At 39.5% G+C, this 22,953-nt stretch overlaps 1 protein-coding gene across 2 annotated transcripts in view; it reads left to right on the top strand.

The window, feature by feature from the left end:
• The window catches only part of ric8b (RIC8 guanine nucleotide exchange factor B), a 49,776-nt gene extending 27,443 nt beyond the window's left edge, over nt 1-22,333 (top strand). For both annotated transcript variants that reach the window (XM_048607604.1, XM_020532702.2), the window contains exons 5-10: nt 3,534-3,684; nt 7,515-7,610; nt 8,981-9,125; nt 10,731-10,875; nt 11,115-11,234; nt 20,271-22,333. In XM_048607604.1, coding sequence (XP_048463561.1) covers nt 3,534-3,684; nt 7,515-7,610; nt 8,981-9,125; nt 10,731-10,875; nt 11,115-11,234; nt 20,271-20,391 — 778 coding nt within the window. In that variant the 3' untranslated portion in view covers nt 20,392-22,333. The remainder of the gene's footprint in view (nt 1-3,533; nt 3,685-7,514; nt 7,611-8,980; nt 9,126-10,730; nt 10,876-11,114; nt 11,235-20,270) is intronic.
• Nucleotides 22,334-22,953: the final 620 nt, after the last annotated feature.

The following is a 22,953-nucleotide window of genomic DNA, read 5'->3' as shown; positions in this document are numbered from 1 at the left end:
TCGTCCAGATTCCATAAAAGCTATTTCTTGTAAAATGCCACCTACTTTCGTCACTGAGCAAAAAGAATTCGGTCATGTGCTGGCATTATTCAGTAGAGGTAAAGTGACATTTACATGAACATGTTGCCAGTTGGCTGGACTGTCATCCACTAGTGCTGCTCCTTAACTCCCGCTAATACTGTGTTCTTTATCGCATATGCGTTCACAAACTATAAGGGGCAAACCTACTAACAACGCATTCAACACTGCTCCACTTTGCTTCTGGATGCTTGCCCACTCTCCTCTCAGTTCTCTATAATCCTTCTGTCTTGGGAATTCAATAAAACCTCTGGTTCTATTGTTATCCTTTTCATAAGCCTCAAGAACTCCACCTACAAACTTATCCCTGTGCCTGTTCCTGCTTACCTCTCCTTCTCTTTGCAATGCAGATGCAGTTCACTGTAATCTGGAGAAAGGTCAGCGGCTCCCACCCACCCAATTATTGGCATATGGAAATACAAAAATGTTCACGTGGGCATTCTTGATGAGCTTTCTAATGTTCTGCCAGCTGCTATTCAGCTCAGCTTATTGATTCAAGTACTAGCCAGAGCTATGAATACCAGTATGGCCTTGGTGTTGGGTATAAAGCTTCCGTCCGATGCCTAGAGTCCTTTTGAAGGCATCCACTGTTGAAGGCATCAAATGTTCTTTCTTGTTAGGTTTTCTGATCCAAACTCTCAATCATATGTGGGAGCGGAGATCACGTTCTTATGGAACCCAAGTTTTGTGTTCAGAAGTTAGCTGTACAATTGTTGACACAAGTATCAACCAGACTTTTACTTTTGTATGTTGATTTCCTCTTCTCTTTTGGTCTTCTATTTATCAACATTCTTGACCACGCTTTCCCTGGAAGCTCATGTCTGTCCGAGAGTTGAATATTAGTCCCATATCTGGGGAAATTCTTCTATCTTCCTCCTTAATTTGGTACAGCAAGAACAGGGGCTTTGAATGAATAATTTCACTTCAGTGTAAGCTTTCGCTTTCTCTTTCACAACTATGAATCTTTCTCCTTTGAACTTTCTAGTTCATTTCATTCAGTATTCACTGGTACAGTCCTGAAACTGGGAGTTGTCACGCAGCTCTGAGTTAAGTCTGCCCATTAGGAGTATGGATGGAAAGCTAAACTAGCGAAACTTAATCAATGCTTCTGGACTTTAACTGTATAAATCATTTCAACTGCTCTGGTTTTCTACATGATAGACTTTAGCCCTTTAACTTTGTTCTTTGTTTATATCTTAAAGGAGCTCAGCATTTGAATAATTTCTTTCCAAAACTTCAGTATTTGAATTTGATTTTTAATTTTAGTAATATTGCAAGATCAATTTGAATGTTTTGAACAGATGATATCAAGAATTGTTACACTCTGTCTGTATGAGACCTGTATTATGATTTCTAACTGTGCTGGGGTGCAGTCTTCAGAATGGAGGAACTAAGCAATTTTTTTTTAAAATCAGTTTTCCTCTCCTGTTTCTCTTCTCACTCAGCTCACTAGTTATTAGATTTTTAATGTAATTGTGAAGAACTATGCATCAGATTGTCTCACTTTTGTAACAGCTTCTGGGACTCAAAGAAAAATAAATTACAAATTGGGTCCTCGTTTAAATCAACACGCACAAGACAGTTTCACTAGTTCCCAATCTGTAACTGACTTGGTTGAATCTACAGTAGGCCAAGGAGAATTGCAAGTCAGAAGCTCCCTCTTTTGGAATGCATGAAAGCTCTGATGTGTTACTGAGTTGAATGTAGCCAGCTGACTGATCTGAGTCAGTGTGCACACATTGTGGTTGGGTTATGAGAAGTGACTGATCTGTCTCAGTGTGCACACATTGTGGACGGGTTAGGAGAAGTGACTGGAAGTGTCAAGAGCTTATTCAGTGTATTGGTCAGGAGGGGGCTGAGAGTTGAGGGGGTGAGTGTCGTCCAAGGATGATTAATGGACTCTGTAGGGTGTAATAAGGGCTAATATATGCTCCATACCAATGTGTATTTCTGCCTCCTGGGGGAAGAATGCTAATGGCTTTGTATAGACCTGTTTATGGTGGCAGACTTGGTGGAAGCTGAGGAATTTCATACCCTTTTCTGTAAATAAAACTGTCAGTGGAGTGACAGAGATCAGAAAGTCAGGCATCTATTACTGAAAAGAATAACTGAAACACAGTGATCCATAAAATTAAATTTAAAGGTATTGGAGAAGCTTCTTTGCATATTACTGCATGAAAGGGGACGTCACAGCAGAAAAGAGTGTGATATGCCCACTCAGGAACTGCAAGGAGGCAGATTCTGTATCAGGCACCTCAACCTCTGCTAGTTTAAAAGATCAGAAAATGAATAAAATGTTTAGAAGAGCAGACAAATTCCTTCCACAGGAGTTAACTGGGGGTAGCATTGGGTAAGTGCTACTAAGAACATGGATCACATTGTACAACTGTTTTGTGAGTGCTGAGTTTTTGCTGGGAATCAGAGTAACCCTTCCTGATTTCTGCATATCTGCACCTGTACCCTGGTGTTGGAACTTATTGTCTTTCGAGAGAATTGTACGACAGATTGCCTGCATTGTAACCTTTTCTGTCCAAGTAGCTCATCAGCATGTAATTCCCGGCATATTATAGTGATTAAAACTAAGTGATGCTTCGCCATATAATGCACTTGTAAATTCTGATGTTACCTGGGGTAAGTTTTGCAATAATCCTTTGTGTTGCTGTCAAAAGATGATAATATGAGTGTTACCTGTGAACCATCCAAAGTTCAATGTGGATGGACAGCACTTTGATGGGGAATAGAATACTAACTTTAAAGAGTACAGAAGTCAGGTGTAAAACAGAACAAGGATTTGGCATATTGTTTTCACAGCTTCAATAGAATAAATGTTGATGTGGGCTTGTAGGTTTGTGTTTGTTCTCTTGATCACACAAATTCCATAATCAATTTTCTTCAGCTGTCCTTAATATTTTGGGGATTTTCCCTGTGGCAAGTTGCAAATGCTAAACTGATGACATATATGCAAGTCTCACAATTGTAAATAGTTCTTGCTGCACACTGATGGGAGAAACCAAAATCCAGCTGGTGGTGTAAGGAAGCAGATTGCTTTGCTTTGTATCTGCAAACAATCAGCATTTCAAAGAGCTGTATTGATTTTGAGTGACGACTTTATCTCCCTTTTCTTTATAATAACAAGGTTATGGCTGAGATTTGTTAATTCTACACCTCTTCCCCTTCTCTCCAAGAGCAATATTTTCTTTGCATGGTGTAAGAAAGACTTGTGTTTAGATCCAGTGAATGTACAAGAATGACACGACTGTGGATCAGAATTTAAGGAGGGGGTTTTCCATCATGAGGAGTTAGTGCACTGCAAATAGGAAGTACGTTCAAAGATATAAATTGTGGGTGAGTTTTTTGTCATTTTCTCACTAGTAAAAGTGCAAGGACCGAAAATGTGAACTTTTTCAAATTATAAAGTAAAACTTATGGGCACTCAAAATTTTAATCTTCCTCAGCCACACAGTCAATCTTTTGAACAACATTCCAGCATCAAGTCTTGATCTCCTCTTCAGCCCCAGCATCAAGTGTGGAACAGTCGAATACAATGGGAAGAAGATGGATGCAGTTGAGGTTTTGCTGGGTTTCATGGAAAACCGAATAGACAAAGTAAGGCATTTTACGTTTTAAAACAGCAAGTATGATGGTGCAGGGAAGGTGATGTCGAGAATAGAGTTATACTGGTGCTGAGGGAGAGATTCCACCAAAGCTAAGACCTGTTGTGCACTAAAGTCTTAATATCAGTCTGGGGTCAGTGATTTTGTTGTTTGCATGTTTATATTTTGATAAAGTGACTACAGCAATTAATGATACCAGTTATTTGGGGGCAGTAGGGATATAATGAACCAGTTGTGTTTATCTGTCATTTTGATTTTTTTAAAAATATAAAACTGGCACATAATATAAAACTCTGCATCTGTGAGAATTTCCCACCAAGGTTTTCAATTATGAATGCCTGCAATCCTCATTTATAATCAGAACTGTGCATATAAACATGATAAATTATAACCACAATCTCCATGCAAATGCAGTGCTATCACCGGTAGGAGAGTTTAATTATGCTGTAACAAATTGGCATTGGAGGTTTTCACTAAAAGTTACGACACAACTTGAGAAACAGGAGCAGGAGTAACCATCTGATCCCTTGAAGCTGCATAACCATTCAATACAGTGATGCCTGATCCTCTGTGCAAAGACATTTGTCCTTGGTCTTAGATGATCAGCCTGTAGCTATACCTCTGCTTTCTTGATTTTCCCCAGCCAGTGGAAACAATCTCTCTGTCTAGGACATGGGCATTTGTTTATGCAAAAGATTGTGATGATGACAAGTACGCTTTCTTGGTTTGATAATTCCTTAATTGTCAACAACACTTCACGTGAAAACTCCCTTGATATTGGGCATGAGAAAATGAAATTTATCTCGTGCAATGAAGCACAACAGTAAGGAGGAACTGGCAATATGTTTTACACTTCCTTCTGCTTTGTTTTCTATTGATGCTGATTGTTAGTTGGGAAGAATTGTGTGTCTCAGACTTCACAATGTACTCTGAGAGTAATGGAACAAGAACTGTGTAATTTTGCTGTTGATTTGCTGTGTCATGCTGCACCCAAGATCAATTTCTTCCCCAGAAAGATGGGGACTAGTATTTCATTTTAAGTATTACAAATTGCTTAGCAATCTTGCCCTGCAGATGGTAGAATGTTGATAATATTGCAAACATGCAGTTTTGGTTGCATATGCTTTCTTAAAATAAAGCTGCTTCCACTAATTAAAATCCAAGCACCTTTTATAGTGTGTTGGTTCTCTCGCAGTTGAGCAGACTTCTCTATATAGATGGATGTGCAGATTTCTCGCCACAGTTGAGGTGAACCTTTCCGTGGGACTGCAATTTTGTAGCAACATTAACCTCCTTCAATTTCCCACCATTTTGTTGCCCTTCACAATGTACTGAACTGTTTCAGCTGTTGGTCTAAAGTGTTGGAAACGTTCAGCAGTTTGGGCAGAATCTGTAGAAAGAGAAGTGGAATTAACATTTAAGTCGATGCATTTAGTCAAAATTACTGAATAGTCTCCTCCTTTCATCTAGGATGACTATCCCATCCACTCAGTTCTCACTCCAGAGATAGTAGGAACTGCAGATGCTGGAGAATCTGAGATAACAAGGTGTAGAGCTGGATGAACACAGCAGGCCAAGCAGCATCAGAGGAGCAGGAAAGCTGACGTTTCAGGCCTAGACCCTTCTTCAGAAATGGGGGACGGGAAGGGGATTCTGAAATAAGTAGGGAGAGAGGGAGAGGATAGGTGGAGAGGAGACAGACAGGTCAAAGAGGCGGGGGTGGAGCCAATAAAGGTGAGTGTAGGTGGGGAGTTAGAGAGGGCAATGGTCAGTCCAGGGAGGACAGACAGGTCAAGTGGGCAGGATGAGGCTAGTAGGTAGGAGATGGGGATGGGGCTTGAGGTGGGAGGAGGGGATAGGTGGGAGCAAGGACAGGTTAGGGAGGTGGGGACAAGCTGGGCTGCTTTTGGGATGCGGTCGGGGGTGGGGAGATTTTGAAGCTTGTGAAGTCCACATTGATACCATTGGGCTGCAGGGTTCCCAAGCGAAATATGAGTTGCTGTTCCTGCAACCTTCGGGTGGCATCATTGTGGCACTGCAGGAGGCCCAGGATGGACATGTCATCTAAGGAGTGGGAGGGGGCGTTGAAATGGTTCGCGACTGGGAGGTGCAACCGCATCCCAACACCAGCCAAGTTTGTCCCCACCTCCCTAGCCTGTCTTTCCTCCCACCTATCCCCTCCTCCCACCTCAAGCCACACCCCCATCTCCTATTTACTAGCCTCATCCTGCCCCCTTGACCTGTCCGTCCTCCCTGGACTGACCTATCCCCTCCCTAACTCCCCACCTACGCTCACCTTTACTGGCTCCATTCCCGCCTCTTTGACCTGTCTGTCTCCTCTCCACCTATCCTCTCCTTTATCCATCTTCTATCCGCCTCCCCCTCTCTCCCTGTTTATTTCAGAACCCCGTTCCCCTCCCCCATTTCTGAAGAAGGCCCGAAACGTCAGCTTTCCTGCTCCTCTGATGCTGCTTGGCCTGCTGTGTTCATCCAGCTCAACACCTTGTTATCTCAGTTCTCACTCCACTCCTCTTACACCTGATTTCCCGGGGCAATTCCAAGGGTGGGAATAGTGAGGGAATAAATAATCTAGTATTGATTTTCTCTAGCTGGATATAAAATCAACTGAGGGATGGGTTTGCCTTCTCAATCATACATTATCTGCAAAAACAGACTGCACAGAAGTAGAGCTTCCAGACTGGGGATGCGATAGTAAATATGCTCCAACTTGGAGGAAGAACTGAAATTATTGAGTCAAAATAGTCCTTTTCCAAACCCCCAACCAGTGAACAGTGCAGAAGAAACCCAAAGTGGAAAGGTTGGCTCCTGCCATCAGAATGTACATGAGCCTATAACTTGTGTTGTGTTTGCCTGCCAAAAGGAGACTTCAGGCAGGAGATAGTTGTGATCCCAGTCCTTGTCCCTAATGAACAGTTAATTCCCTTTTCCCACAACCCCTGTGGCATTGATAGTTTAGCACTGATGACATTAAATTACAAAAGAAATGGATTAAGGTAAGATTTTTAATGCACCCAGTTATCAGCTAGAATCTGCTCCCTGAGAGTATGTGGGAGCATCAGTAGTAACATTCAAGAGCATTTTGGATAAATGCTTGGAATGGAAAATATGCAGGGCTACAGAAAGAGAGCAGGGTATGGGATTTATTGACTAAAATAAGTCTTTAGTCAGGTAAAACAGTCTTTTCCTGTACAGCACAATTCTGGAGCAAATTTTTTGTTCCCTTCATGCTATTTGCAGATTACTTCCAACATACAAATGTCTGGACAGAATAAATTTTACTTTATCTAACTTGTGCTAAGTACAAATTAAAAGATATTTGTTATGCTGAAGAAGGGTCTAGGCCCGAAACGTCAGCCTTTCTGCTCCTCTGATGCTGCTTGGCCTGCTGTGTTCATCCAGCTCTACACCTTGTTATCTCATATTTGTTATGCTGGTCGTTTTTTGAGAGTTCATCAACCTGAAGCATTAACTCTGTTTCCATCTCTATGTAGATGCAGCCAGACCCACTGAGTATTTCTAGCATTTAAAATGAAAAGTTGAACATAATTTATTGATTATCCTGATACATTATCTAGGTAACACTTGCTAAGGTTTAGGTAATGACACTGACAAACTAAAATTATTGATGTTTTTATTTTGTTCCTTCTCTTAAGCTTGTTTGTTTATAATCTAGTGAAATATTAAAATAAACAATCTAAGTAGTTCTTGAATATTGCTATAAACACCAGGTGGAGTAAAATGTGCAGCATATCTGGCAATTTTTGTTTGTGATTTTGATTTGATTATTTTTATATTTGACAGGGGTCCAATTTAAAGGAAGGATTGACTCCAGTTTTAAGTGTTCTGACAGAATGTTGCAGGATGCACAGAGATATGAGAAAATATATCCGCTCACGGGTAAGGATTTGAAAAGTTCATAAGGGAAAGAAAATAATTGATTCTTTATCTTTGTGGTTAAAAGTGCCAGAAATAAGTATCAAAAGCTATCTTGTTGCCAACTGGCTAATTTTATCAATTTTCTGTTTATTATTGGAAAACTGGGAGGTGGAAATGCATTTTAAAATCATCAAAAAGCCCAAAAGTGCATTTTTTTTCCTAATTTTTTTTATTTGTCCATTTGGATGAGTTTGTCAATGTGGACTATCCTTACGTGTCCAGAGGGTGGTTTACAGTCATATTACTGGGGTCTGTAAAACAAATATTTAACATTTACTAGAATGTCAGGCTGTGCAGGAACAACTCTGTTTCACTGCTTTGCCCTTTCTCCATAACCTTAAGAATTAACTCTCTCCAGCACATCCAACTCTATTTTGAAAGTTCTAATTGTATTTGTCTCCAGACCACATTGATGAGTAGTCCATTCCAGATTCTAACCACTTGCTGCTTAAAAGGAGTTCTTCCCTGTTTAGGTCTTTTGCCAACCATCTTATGCCTGTCACCTGTGGTTCTTGATCTTTCTTCCAATCGGAATTTTTCTCTTTCCATCTAGACCCCTGTGCTTTTGAATTCACCCCCCTCCACTCCACCCCATATAATTCCTCTTCAACCTTCTCCAAAAGGATCAACCCAACTTTGCTAGTTTATCCACAAAGAATATGACAATAAATGCAATCAAACTGCATATCATACGTGGAAAATCTCTAGTTTTGAAATATTGCCCTTATGAAAATGAAAGCAGTTTATAGTTTGGCTATTAAATGCTTAACTGAATCTGCAAACTGTGCAATGAAAATACTCAATCAAGTGAAGACAGACTAGGCACAGAACACGGAGCCTTTATATACCAGCTGTCACGCATCTCCAAATGCCAGTTACACAATAACAGATGAGAATATTGACGCAGAGATGCAAAGATATTGAAACCCAGAGAAAAGTTTAATGTTTGTATTTTCTGCTCTTTTAAGCAGTACTGTGGAAGCCTAAGCAGGAACTCCACTACATGTATGGGAATTGAAATGTAATGAGCTGTTAGTATAAATACAGATCCTTTTTTAGAATTAATTTCTCAGTTGTATTCACTATCTGATTTAATTTAAACTGTTTGAAGTGCATTTAAACTGGTATTGCCGAGTGATTGAGTTACCATTGAATTAATGTCCTAGTGAGTTAGTTTATACTTTCACAGGATGTCTTTGTCGCTGGCAAGGCCAGCATTTGTTGCCCATCCTAACTATCCTTGAGAATTCTGCCCATGCGTGTTGAAAGTTATTCATGTATTCTGATGTAGCTCAGTATTTTCTAATCTGAAGCCATTTTTACATTGGCAGGTCCTGCCTCCTTTAAAAGATGTAAAGCATCGTCCAGAAATTGGCACTACTCTTAGAAATAAGCTGGTTCGCCTCATGACGCACATCGATACTGGAGTGAAACACACTTCAGCAGAGTTCCTGTTTGTACTCTGCAAAGAGAGTGGTCAGTAACAGTAGAATATCAAGTCTCCTATTCCAGTCTTTTATCGTGGGAAGGGACTCATACATTTAGTTTCTGACCAACATGATATTGATTGGTAACATACAGGTTGATAATTGTGTTAAACTCTGATGGGAGAGCAACATCTCGTCAGTATCTATTTCTTAATGTATTGAAATTCTGTGTACTTTCAGCTAGTTGCTTTCACTGAAAACATCTGATGCAAACTTGCCACACTAATCACTCCCAGGATCACAGTTTTTTAACGTACAAGAGACCATTTAGCCCATCATGTCTGCACTGGCTTTTCCAATGAAAAATTCACTCTGCCTTCTATCCACTCCCCTGCATGTTCTTCCTTTTCCGATATCAACCAATTGAACCTGCCTTCACCACAATTTCAGTCAGTGAATTCCAGATCCTAGCAACTCACTGTGAAAAATTTTATCTTCATATCACCTTTGTTTCAGTTACTGACTTCTTTAAATCCATGTACTCTTATTCTCAATCCTTTATGAATGGAAACTGTTTCTCCCTATCCAATCTGTGCAGATGCCTCTCAGTTTTGAATATTTCCATACCACCAATGGCATATAGGACTGTAGTGCCTTGGTATTACATAGGATAACACAGCACAGATGGACCACTTGAGCCATTGTGCCAGTGCCAGCTCTTTTAAAGAGCTAGCCATTTAAATCCCATTCACTTGCTCTTCTCCTCACCCCTGAAACTCCTAGCTTCTCAACATGCACTTTATAGAAGCTCTGTGGAGATCTGAGAGAGTTCTCATGAAGGGTCACTGGACTCGAAACATTAACTCTGCTCTCTCTCCACAGATGCTGCCAGACCTGCTGAATTTTCCAGCAATTTCTGTTTTTGTTTCTGATGGTCAGCTGCTGGTGTTTCATAGCTGCTTAGCTTCGCTTCGGTTTTTTTGTGCCATGGAATCTTTTACATCGACTGGAGAATGATAAATGGAGCCTTAGTTTAATGATTCTTTGGAAAGATTACATTGCTGACTCTTGCAGATCCCCCTCAGCCTAGACTGAGAGCTCGAGTCCAACATGGAGCTTGATCACAGTTTTCCAGTTTAGTTGAAAGCGCTGCCAACTGAACCAAATTGACAATTTTTAGTGATGTTGTTAAATGGCAAAACAAAAATAAGTGTTTTGAGGAGAGGTATTTAATGCATTGGGTAATAATCTAGGACAAACTTCCTGAGAGGTTGGTGGAAGAGGATTCAGTAGTAACTTTTGGATAAATACTTGAAGGGAAACAAAATGCTGAGCAATGAGGAAAGAACAGTAGAGCGGGACTAATTGGGTGATTCTTTCAAGAGACAGCACAGTCTTGTTGAGTAAAATGGTCTTCTGTGTATCATTTTATGAAAAAATAAGTACTTAGTTACTAATGATATGGAAACCGTATGAACGCTACCTTTCATATGGTTTGCCAGTGAAAGACAGTGGCAGTGCAAAAACAAAATTTCATTTACCTTTTTTCATTCTAAACGATTATACCTTATGCTAACTATTCTTTCATTTAGTATTTGGAAAATGCATCTCCTAGATGATGTATAACCTACTGATGAATGTTGCATTCTTCCAGTTGATTGCTTGTTAAAGTACACTGGCTATGGTAATGCTGCGGGGCTACTTGCTGCCCATGGGCTTCTGGCTGGAGGGAGAGGCGATGGGCAATATTCTGAAGATGAGGACACTGATACCGAAGAGTACAAAAGTGTCAAATCTTTGTAAGTATCTTCTCTAACTGGCAAGATGATGTAGGTACTTGAACCCTTTATGTTTGCAATCTAAAGAGGAATGGTGGCTGGCACACCCAGAACAAAGTGGGTGAAAATATTGACAAGGTTTGGAAGCAGTGTTTATACCTGCTGCTGTTTTAAGAAAATTAACTCTTGTGTTATTTGGAACCAAGTGCATGTAATGTCAGGTTGCTAAGACATGATTGTGTGCCTCATTTGATTTCTAGCATTAACCCTATCACTGGTCATGTGGAAGATCCAATGCCCAATCCAATGGATGGAATGACAGAGGAACAGAAAGAGTATGAAGCAATGAAACTCGTCAATATGTTTGACAAGCTGTCCAGGTAACGCGATCATTCATTCCTTTCACTACTGCATATAACACAAGACAATATCAGATTTTGTTAACGGGTAAAAACTGAGCATCAGGGGACACAGTTTAAAAATTAAGGGATATTCTATTTAAGATGGAAACAAGAAACTTTTTTTTTGAGGTTTGAGTGTCTTTTTTTTTTGGGAACTCTCTTCCCCCAGAGAGCAGTGAAGTGGGATCATAGAGTATTTTTAAGGCCGAGGTAGCCTGACTTCTTTGTTAATCAAGAATCTGTCACTGTCAAGGTAAGCAGAAATATGGACTTGAAGGCAGAATCACGTTAGTCATGATCTTACTAAATAGTAGAGATGACTTAATGGGCTGAGTGGCCTACCACTGCTAATTCATATGTTTGCAAAAAGAGTTTAGAGTCATAGAGATATTCAGCACGGAGACAGATTGTTCGGTCCACTTCATCCATGCTGACCAGATATCCTAAATTAATCTAGTCCCAAATGTCAGCATTTGGCCCATATCCCTCTAAACCCTTCCTATTTATATACCCATCCAAATGCCTTTTAAATGTTGTAATTGTACCAGTCTCCACTGCCTCTGGCAGCACGTTTCAGACACACACCACCATCTGCATGAAAAAATTGCCCCTTAGATCCATTCTAAATCTTTCCCCTCTCACCTTAAACCTGTGCCCTCTAGTTTTGGACTCCCCCCAACCCCGGGGAAAAGACCTTGTCTGTTTACCGTATCCATGCCCCTCATAATTTTATAAACCTCTATAAGTTCACCCCTCAGTCTGTGACGCTCCAGGGAGAATAACCCCAGTCTATTCAGCCTCTCGCTGTACTCAAACCATCCAACCCTGGAAGCATCCTTGTAAATCTTTTTTGAACTCTTTTCAAATTTCACAATATCCTTCCTATAGCAGGGAGACCAGAATTGCATACAGTGTTCCAAAAGTGGCCAAACCAATGCCCTGTACAACTGCAACATGACTGTCCAAGTCCTATACTCAATGCACTGACCAATAAAGGCAAGCATACCAAACGCCTTTTTCACTGTCCTAATCTACCTGTAACTCCACTTTCAAGGAATTATGAGCGTGCACTCTAAGGTCTCTTTGTTCAGCAACATTCTCTAGGACCTTACTGTGAAGTGTGTAAGTCCTGCCCTGATTTGCCTTTCCAAAATGCAGCACCTCACATTTATCTAAATTAAACTCCATTGGCCCATCTGATCAAGAACCCCCTGTACTCTGAGGTAACCTTCGCTGTCCAATGCAGATGGAGTTTAATTTAGATGAATGTGAGGTGACAATAATGTTCTAGTATTGAAAGCATATTCGTCAGATTTTGAGATAGTAAGAACTGCAGATGCTGGAGTCAGAGATAACTGTGTTTCTCCAGCTTCACAGTGTTATCTTCATCGGATTTTTTCTTTTCCCCACTAAGTTTTTGACCAGTTTTATGTTCTCCTTTTATCTGTTTACATTCATTCTCCATATTTACTGGGCTGCATTTAGCTGTTTTCCTTTGATTGTTACGTGGTCTAATGCAGTGCTTTGTTTTTCTGGCATGACCCTGTTTCTATGCTTCAAACTTTGTGTTGCCATGAGATAATGAACCTTCAGCAGTTGAGCAGAGTTGGTTGGGGAGTGTTCAGTAGTAGCAGCAAGAGTGAAAGAAATTCAGTATGCTCCTAATCTCCCCTGCATTCAAAACATCCTCCCTGCCCCGTCCAGAGATGTACAAGTTAGGTGGATTAGCCAAGGGAAATAAATGGATAGGTTAGGGGGTTGGGTCCGGGTTGGAATGCTCTTTGGAAGGTCGCTGTGGTCTCAATGGGTCGAATGGCCTGCTTCCACACTGTAAGGATTCTATTCTGTTCTATCAAATATGCTGTGAAAGGACAAAGTTGGGTGAAGTGCGTAACACCGGCTGTTTTTTCTTTTAAAAACACCATTGAAGAGGAGCTGGACTACAGTAAGATTGAATAATTCAAGTGAATCTTGCACCAATACTTGGAAGGCAATAAATTAATTGACCTACGGATAAGGTGAATGGTCCAAATTGCATCATCCATAATCAGTTTTAGGGATCTGTGCCGAGAACTCCCAGGCATATATCTGCTAAATTCATGCCTGGATATGGTAGCCTGGAGTACGGGAAGCCCAGAGTGGGTGTAACCCCTTTCAGACAATCCTACTAGTGCAGCACTTTAAATGAGATTTCAATTACAATAGGTTTTGTATTTTCTGAATTATGATCAGATCTATTTTGCTTTGCTTCATTTTCTGTCAAATTATTATCAGAGCTCAATTTAAATGCATGCATTAATAAATTATGTCAAATCACTAGTTTAACAGGATAATAAATTAATTTGTGATACTGCCAGTATCTTTGTAGAAATCCAAGCTTTTGAATAAATGTTTGAATTAAGAATATGTAGGACTATGAAGAGTGCGCAGTGCAATGGATTTAATTTTGAATTATACCAGCAAAGAGCCAGCACAAACACAATGGGCCAAATGGCTTCCTCCTGATCTGCAAACGTTCAAGCTTCATTAGCACAATCTGTTATTCAGTAATGAAATTCTTGTCACCTTCTATCACTGCAGTTTTCAAACTTGCAAAAACATTGCGTGTAAAACTGAATGCCGTTTGACTAAATTTGATTTTGAAATACTTTTGTGATCTGGCTATTTTCATCCTTCCTCTTTTTTTTTAAGAACCATTTCACACTGATGTCTGTCTGATTTCAGATGGTAGTGCTGAATATTCAACTTATTTTAGATGGTGCTATTGTATAGAAATTAGGGGACAGCCTGTCTTGAATGTGAAAAAAAGTTTTAGTAAGTGGAATAAATACTAAATCTAACACAACTGAAACCCTATTTGCACATTAAAAAATAAAATTCTTTTCTGTTTTGCTATTTGTAATGACAGTCATCTGAATGATTTGAAAGATTTGCATAACTAGTCACCAGATGACAGCTAAAAACAAACATTAGCAGCAAATGTACAAAACATCAGTCAGCATCTCTAAAATGGCAGGTTACTGTTTTGGGTGAGTTCCTTTTGTCAAAAGTCAAGCATTTTTATTTTCTATTGATCAAATATGACCTTTTGACGTATTGATGCAATAAAAAGGAAGGGGGCTACTTGGTACCTTGAGCCTGTTCTATGATTTTAAATTAAATCATGGCTAATATATGCACTAACTCTGTTTACTCGCCTTTACCCCATATCCCTTTAATACATTTGACTAACAAAATTCTGTGGTAATTTTAAAATTAATAATACATCAGAATGATTCCTTGCCAACCTATTCCAGAAGACTGGAATGTCTATAAATTAGTGCGGACCAATTAACTTGAGCCAGACATAGGACGGAAACCCGCACAAAGGTTAGAGTTGAGAGGATATACTAGAACCTGTGCTACTGTCGACCGCTCTCATTATAAGCACTGGTTTAATTAACAGATCATTGAGGCCGACAGTACAGCTTTGAGTTTTTCTTTCTTCAGAATCCATCTCACAGTTGATGCCTCATGAAAAGGTCGCACCTATTGTGTGGCACTCAATTAGAGAAAGATGAACCAGTCCCTCCAACACTAACCAAAGTGTTTTACCCAGAGAGAGTGGGGTTCTGCTTTGTTAAATTGGCAAAGGTACGAATGGCATAATTAATTCCAGGTATTGGTACTGACAGACGCACAACAGACCAGAAAAATTATAGTACAAAAGGCCTGACTCACAGTCATAATCAAGCTAAATGGCAATGCGAAGATGTAACCTGCATCAGTGAAAAGGGTTCTCAGGAGACCTGAAGGCGCAGATAGGAATGCAAGCATCCAGCTCCTTAATTGAGACTCCTTTCCACAAAGCCACTCTAAAGATGATGTTTTATTTATATTGAATAATTAGCAAAGTGAGCTGGAATGTGATGCTGGTGGCTATGTCAGAGGCAGGCGTAGGATGTTTGTTCTTATTTCTCAGGATGTTGGTGCCTTTTTCTACCTTCTAACAGATCAGGTTTATATATCAGTACAAGTTGAAACATGCATTCACATTCCGAGTTACAAATCATGTAAAGGTCAGTCTGATGGCCAGCTCTCCCTGTGCTCATCCAGTTTACACATGTTCCCAGAGTTTTTGATAGTGACAATTCACAAATCTGTTGATTATATTGAACTGTACACAATAAATCTTTTAATCAAATCTCTTAATCAATCCACATAACAAAGCATTGTATTTATATAGCACTTTGAACTATGTGAAACATTTCACGGTGCTTCAAATGAGTGTTATCGAATAGAATTTGACCCTGAGGCACATAATGTAAGATTGAGACAAGTGACCCAAAGTTTTACCAAAGTGGTAGTTTTTAAAGTTTCTTAAAAGAGGTTTAGGGATGGAATTCTGGAGCTTAGGGTGCTATTTATACAGAGAATAAAATGGGGAATCAATGCAACTAGCAGTTAGTATATGTCATTGAGCACAGGAGTAATGGGTGAATGAAACTTGGTACAAGCTGGAGTTTAGGCACCAAAAATTGCAGATGACCTCAGGTTTATGGAAGGTGGAAATTAGGATGTCAGCTAGGAATTGTTTAGAATACCATAATTAGAGATAAAGGCATTAATTTATATGTAGTATTTAGCAGTTGCCTATCCCAGGTGGTGAGTTGCCTTGTTGATTTGCCTCAGTCCTCTGATTCTATGTACACCAATAATGTTTTTAGTGAGGGAGTTCATGGTTTTTGCCTCAGCCACAATGAGGAATGATATACTTCCACATCAGGTTGGCTTGGAAAGAATTTGCACTTGGTAGTGTTTCTATGTGCATGTTACCCTTGTCCTTGTAGTTAATTATGAGTTTGAAATGTGCTGTACTCGGGGCCTCAGTGAGTTGCTGTCAATTACAAACTCTGCTGCCACTGTGCCTTGGTGGTGCAGAGATGAATGTTTGATTACTCCTCCGGCTTCATTATACTGTCATTCTGGTGATCGATAGACAATTAGAAGACTTTAAGATCTGACACCTGCCTACTAAAGACCTAACTAATAGTATAAAGCTGAGACCCACAGGTGAGCTGGCCAGGGGATAGTGGTGGAGGGAGAGGTGATCAGGAGGAAGGTGGTAAAAATTTTTAAGACTGCTTAGTTGAATTGGTTTCTGAGGTCTCCAGCTGCCCATTTAATGACCCAGGCTGAACTATTTCCTTTGATTATGCAGTCCAGAATGTGGAGTTATAATCTGAAGTTAGAGATCGGCCTTTCGTAGGCCATGTCAAGAAACCCTATTTCAAACAAAGGGTAGTGGAAACCTGGAAAATTATCTCCGAAAAGGTTGTAGATGCTTGGGATCATTTGAAGTCTTTAAAACTGAGATTAATTGTTTCTAATTGGTTAAATATCAAGGTTTATTATTGAAAGCTGAGAGAAAAAGGTTAACACACAGATAGCCAGGATCTACTTGAATGGTAGGAACAGGCTAAAGGGGCCAAATGGCCTCAATGTTGTGATCAACCATTTTGTGCGTTTTGACTTAATTTAAACAGACATTCAATATGTAGCATTTCAACCTGAACTCTGAAACCTGCACAACCACCATTACCCTTGATGGTTTACATTTACACCTACAGCCCGGTCGCAGGCTGATTAAGTCCCCAGCTTGCTATTAGGGAACACCTTTTTATTGGATATTTGTACTAGTGAGTTCACCGATTGTTGCAGTTGCTTCAGCCCGGAATGACTGTCCAGATTTTGGGCAGTTCCTGGCAATATTTGGATGGGACGCAATAAATATTTTTTTTCCACTATGGATGGAGAGTATTGTGGTGCTCTTATTCTGGAGCAGAAATAAACAGCACAGGCAACTACAGGCTCAAGCAAGCTTACATTTCAGCTTATTTCTCATTTGAACTTCAAGCAATGATATCTGCCTCAATAGCCTCTCTGTTTTCATCACATTGTGTTTGTTACGGTATAGTTGAATTGGCTTGGGAAATGAGCGCATGGTACAGGTACAGTCATGGGATTAGAACTCATCCCAAGGTAAGTGAGATATGTATAGATCTGATTCAACACTGTTGTACAAAGAAAGTCATGTTTAACCAATTTACTGGAGTTGTCTGAGGAAGTAATGTGCTGTGAATAAAGGGGAATTGGTGGATGTACTGTATGGGGCCTCCCCGATTTTATGGATGTCCGAGTTGCAAACACGATCCCTCATGGGTGTAATTTTAAACATCCGAATGTTTTCTGTACTTTTGAACAGCCACTTTATGTTGTCCTGCATTGTGTTTCATGTACGTACAAACTGACTTCCAAATGGATTCAAGAACAGAACCCACTTGTAACCCGGGGACTGCCTGTACTTATCTTGTCAAATGTCTTCTGAAAAATTGTCACGTCAATGGTTATTGCAGAACATAAAAGCTCATGGTATAGGGGGTGACAAATTGGTACAGTTCGAAAACATCGATTAAAAGGAAATAGTGAGTATACATATCATTTTCTGGTTGGCAGGATATAAAAGTCGTATGCCACAAGGATCAGCACTGTAAGGCCTTGACCTTTTACAGTTTATATAAATGACTTGGTTGAAGGAGCAGAAAGTATGGTTGCTAACTTTGCTGATGACACCGGTAGGAACCTAAGTTGTGAAGAAGCCATAAGGAAGCTACAAAGGGTATAGATAGGTTAAGTGATTGGCAAAGAACTGGCAAATAGAGTATAAAGTGTGGAAAATGTGGAATTGTCCATTTTGGCAGGGAAAAGAAAGAAGTGTATTATCTAAGTAGTGAAAAATTTCGAGCTCTGAAATACAGAGGAATCTGTGTGTCATACATGAATTGTGAAAGGTTAAAATGCAGGTACAGCAAGTCATTTGTAAAGCTAATAGAATGTTGTTGTTTATTATGAAGGGACTTGAATACAAAAGTAGGAAGATTATACTTTAGATGTGTCACTAATGCCCTGTTTAACTGGAGTAGCGTGTACACTATTGGCTTGCTTTCTAAAGGAAGGATATAATTGCATTAGTCCACAGAAGGTTTACCAGACTAATATCTGGAATTAATGGCCTTTCTTCTGAGGAAAGGTCGGACAGGATAGCCTTCAATCCACTCAACTATTTTGTATTCATTCAAAGGATCTAGGTGTCAGGGTAGGCCAGCATTTACAGTATTAACAAAATACTGTTGAGTCAACCATATTTCTGTGGGTCTGGAGTCAGATGTAGCTCCGGCTAGGTAATGATGGCAGATTTCCTTCCCTGAAGGACATTAGTGAACCAGATGAGTTTTTCTAACAAATGATACTGATTTCACGGTCAACATTAGACTCTTAATTCCACATTTTTAATCGAATCCAAACTCCACTGTCTGCAACGGCAGGATTCAAACTGGGGTCTCTGGATTAATCATCTACCAATAATGTCACTAGCCATTGCCTCCCTATATGTAGAAGAGTAAGAGGTGATTTAATTGAAACCTGAGGGGTCTTGGCCAGGCTACATCGGGGAAGAAAAGTTCTTCTTGTGGGAGGATCACTGTTTGAAAATAAGGGATGGCCATTTAAACAGAAATAAAGAGACTTTTTTTTCTCCTAATGGTCATGAGTCTTTGGAACTCTCCTCAAAAGGCAAAAGTCTACTTTCACTGCCCTTTTGAGGAAGAGAGTTCCAGCGAAAGCAGAGTCTTTGGATGTTTTTGAGAGGTAGGTAGGTTCTTGATAAGCAAGGACCTGAAAGGTCTTTGGATAGGCAGGAACATGGAGTAATCTGATCAGCTGTAATGTATTGACTGGAGGAGCAGGCCCAACAGCGTGAATCTACCCTGCTTCTAATTTGTATGTTTGTGAATGGGAGGGAAGGAACAGGTCATGGATTTCCAATATCTTTCCTGCTGTTGTGTGGTCTGTGTGTAGTAACTTTGCTTGCCAGTGTGGAGTATGTTGAACGTATAGTGACCTGTTGATCAGCACCTCATTTGTCAGCTTCAACATTCAGTCCCTCTGCCACAAATGCGCACACACAGCACTGTGTGGCATTTACAGATACACTGCAGCAACTCACTATTCAACAGCATCCTCCAACTGCATGAAATTTATCATTTAGAAGGACAAGGACAGCATACACATGGAACACCACCACCTGCAAATTCTCCTCCAAGCCCCACACATTCCTGACTTGCAAATACATCACCATTCCGTCACTGAGTCAAATTCCTAGAACTCCCTATGAACACAACGGCTGTACCTACACCAGATGGACAAAAGGAATTCAAGAAGGCAGGTCACAACCTCCAAAGGGTATTTGGAATGGACAATAAATGCTGGTCTTGTCAGTGATCCTCATATCACATAAAACAATGAGGGAAAGAAAAACCTAAATTGACAGAAGTGAGTGAAGTCTAAACTTTTAGTTTTTAATCTGTAAACTTGTAAAACTTTTAATGCACGTTATGAGACAACTTGTGTTATGTTTGTGCATAGTGCAGCTTATGCTTTCGATTAGAAAATCATCTGTAAGGCAGGCAGAACACAGGATAGATGTAATTGGATTATCTGTGAAGAAGTACAAAAAGTTCCCTTTGAAGAGATTAAACTGACTGACAATTTTATAATTAAACTCTCCTAAACAATGACAATATGACATGGAGCTTGCCAGTCTGAAACCACTGGAAAATACTTAAAGATCACTAGAATTCACACAGGATGCATTTGGAAGACAAGATCATTCTATTTACCAAAATTAAATCTATTCTGTCATGAGAGAGTGTTGAGCACGGAAGTTGGGTTGCGGATGCTGTGGAAGGGTGGGGGCTTTAGGGGAGCTGTGGCAGCAGGTTGTGTAAATAGGGGGCCAGTGACTGAGATAGTGGTTTTAAATCCCCTTCATTAGGATTTGACTTTGCATTTTGAACCATTAAATCAATTCTGGCATAATGATGTTTTGGGGAATATTTTGACATTTTCTATTGAAAGCTTTTGGTAAACAGTAAAGTATGAGCCCAACCATTCATGGGAATTAACTTTTCTTTCCAGGGAGCAGATAATTAAGCCAATGAGGGTTAAACCGGATGGTACAATGGGTCCCTTGGAGGAAGCAGCAAATGAATACACCAGTGATCACGATTCCACTTCAGATTCTGATGAAAACATCTAGCAGTGTGACTGAAATCTCTTTACCAAACTCAGCCTATTATTTTCACAGGATATGTTTGCCAGAGGGAAAAAAATGGTTTGCAGTATGAAATGCAGTAAATGCAATGGATCGTCTCTGTAATGTTGTCTGACAGCTGTCCAGAAAGGCAGCCCTTACTTGCAGAGAAAAGGTTTTCTATTTATTTCTTCCACACTATTTATACTGTCATTTGTAAAGCCAGAGAATGCTTAATTTTCCAATATTGTCCAGTTCCATAACTAACAGTATGAGCACACTGCCCAAGAAATCTGTTATTTCCCAGACCTGCACTGGAATTGGAACAAAAGGAGAAATGCTGTCCATGATCAATTTTCCACTGGAAAGCACAAGGAGCAAATCGATAGTGTGTCAATTTGATTCAAGAGAGTGAAGTGGCCGTTCCAGAATTAGCTATATGTGAGATCTACAGAATCATGCTTGATTTCATAAATCAAAATTATTCAGCATATTGAAATTATTTCCAAAGGAACTCTGCCAGAATTTAAGGACTTGCACTTATACATTGTCTTTCAGAGTATTTCAAGTCATGTCGCAACCAGTTTATTACTTTTGAACTTTAGTCACCGCTGTTATGTAGGTAAACACAGTAGCCATTTTGTACACTGCAGGGTCCAACAGTGAACATGAATGACCAGTTAATCTGTTGTTGGTGCTGTTATTGAAGGATGAATGTAAACCAGGATGCTAGCCAAATACTCTATTCTTTAAAACATTTAACTGAATTCTCTTTTCTTAAAAAAAAAATTCAAAATTGGTGGCAATTGGAATGATCTGGTTTAATATTAATTGGAAAAGCTGAGAGTACAGCTCCTTGTGACCAAGATTTCCCTGCACTGATGCAATCTGGGTTTTATATTGCCTTCAGTAAGAAAGGAATGTAATTTATTTAAATATTATTGAATTTTGCTGAAAAGAGAGATGTTTTGAAGCTTCTTATCTTGCATTCATCAGGACAAATGCAGGAATGCCAAAATTCAAACAATCTCAAATTTATACTGCACAAGATAAATGTGCTGATAGGTTTGTCCTGATGAGTGCACAATCAAAAATTTCAGCAAAATCTTCCTTTTCAGCAATATTCAATTCTGTACAACCAAGCAGCGGGCTAAAAATAACGGATTAGTGAACATGTCTGAGTTTGTAGGCTTGAGAAATAGAACTTTTTCTGTCAAATGTGCATCTAGTAGCATTTATTGCCTGTGTTCATGATTAATGTATATTGTTATATTAGATCAGATGTCATTACATTTAATAGCTTGAAATGGAAATGGGTTTGAGCAAGGTTATTTATAAATGTTGAAATTGTCTTTTTTAGAAAAAGAAATTAACCTGGTTTTTAATGTTTTGAAGGTGGATAGACATTTTTTAACTTGTGATTCTGCAAAAAGAAATGTGTAACTGAATGGAAGAGAAATGGCTTCTTTGACACAGCTATAGAATGAAAGATTGTCTCTGAGTGTTAATGACTTTCTTTGCAATATACTGCTGATCAGAATTGTTGTACAGAAGGAGGCCATTCAGCCTATCTTATCAGCACCAGCTCTGTAAGCATGATTATTCTCTAGTAGCCACTGCAGTTTCTGTTGTGTTTCAGATACAATCAGCTTTGGATAATTCTTTCAGGTAAGGCTTTTCTATGAGCAGAAATTGACTGCCAAATAAGGAGCACAAATTCAATTTTGTCACAGGTACTTACATCCATCACTTTCCAAAATTAAGCTTGGGTTGTGGTGGGGGTTGATTTTTAAAAAAAGAAAAAACTTGCATCTGTGAAACTTTCAATCCTTTTATTGTTTATGATGACTGAAAATGAGGTTTGGAAATCAGCCTTCCTTTAGTAATTTATATCTTTGCACACTGTATCATATAAGCCAATAAAGTGATCACAAAATTTGATGAGCTCCACAGTCTCAGCTCCAGCAAGTGTGTGACTCAGGTGTGATGGGCTAAATGGGCAGCTGCATGTATTTGCCATATTAATAACTGCATTGAATCCATTGAAATAAAAATCATGGTCTTACTTGACCCACAGTTAAATTTCTCATTCATGTATGCTTTGAGAAATTAAAATTATCCTATTTTACACAACTGAATTGCTAAATGTCAGTTGTACAGCACAGAAAAAGGCCCTGTGGTCTACTGTGACCCTACTGATCATCAAGCGTATATCTAATTGCAGTTGGCCTTTATGTTCTGGTATTTAAGTGTTTTATCTAAATACTATTTAAATGCCTGGAGCAGTCACTTCTCTACCACCCTTCTAAGCAGAGTTCCAGATACCCATAACCCTTTGGATGAAAAAAGTTATCCTCTGATCTCTGCTGTAACTTTTACTCCTTACTAGCCCCTCCATCTCCTTACCAATGCCTAGTAACCTTGTATGCCAAACAAGTCTCCTGTCAGCCTTCTGTTTTTTTGTGAAGGAAATAAGCTGGGCCTATCTAGTCTCTCCAAAACTGAATCAATCAATCTAGCCCAGGCTACAGTAGTGACTAAAACAATGATGGGAACTGCAAACAGCAA

This window comes from Rhincodon typus, chromosome 18 (genome assembly GCF_021869965.1).
Source record: "Rhincodon typus isolate 14 chromosome 18, sRhiTyp1.1, whole genome shotgun sequence".
NCBI classification, from domain to species: domain Eukaryota; kingdom Metazoa; phylum Chordata; class Chondrichthyes; order Orectolobiformes; family Rhincodontidae; genus Rhincodon; species Rhincodon typus.
This window is presented reverse-complemented; position numbering and strand designations above follow the sequence as displayed.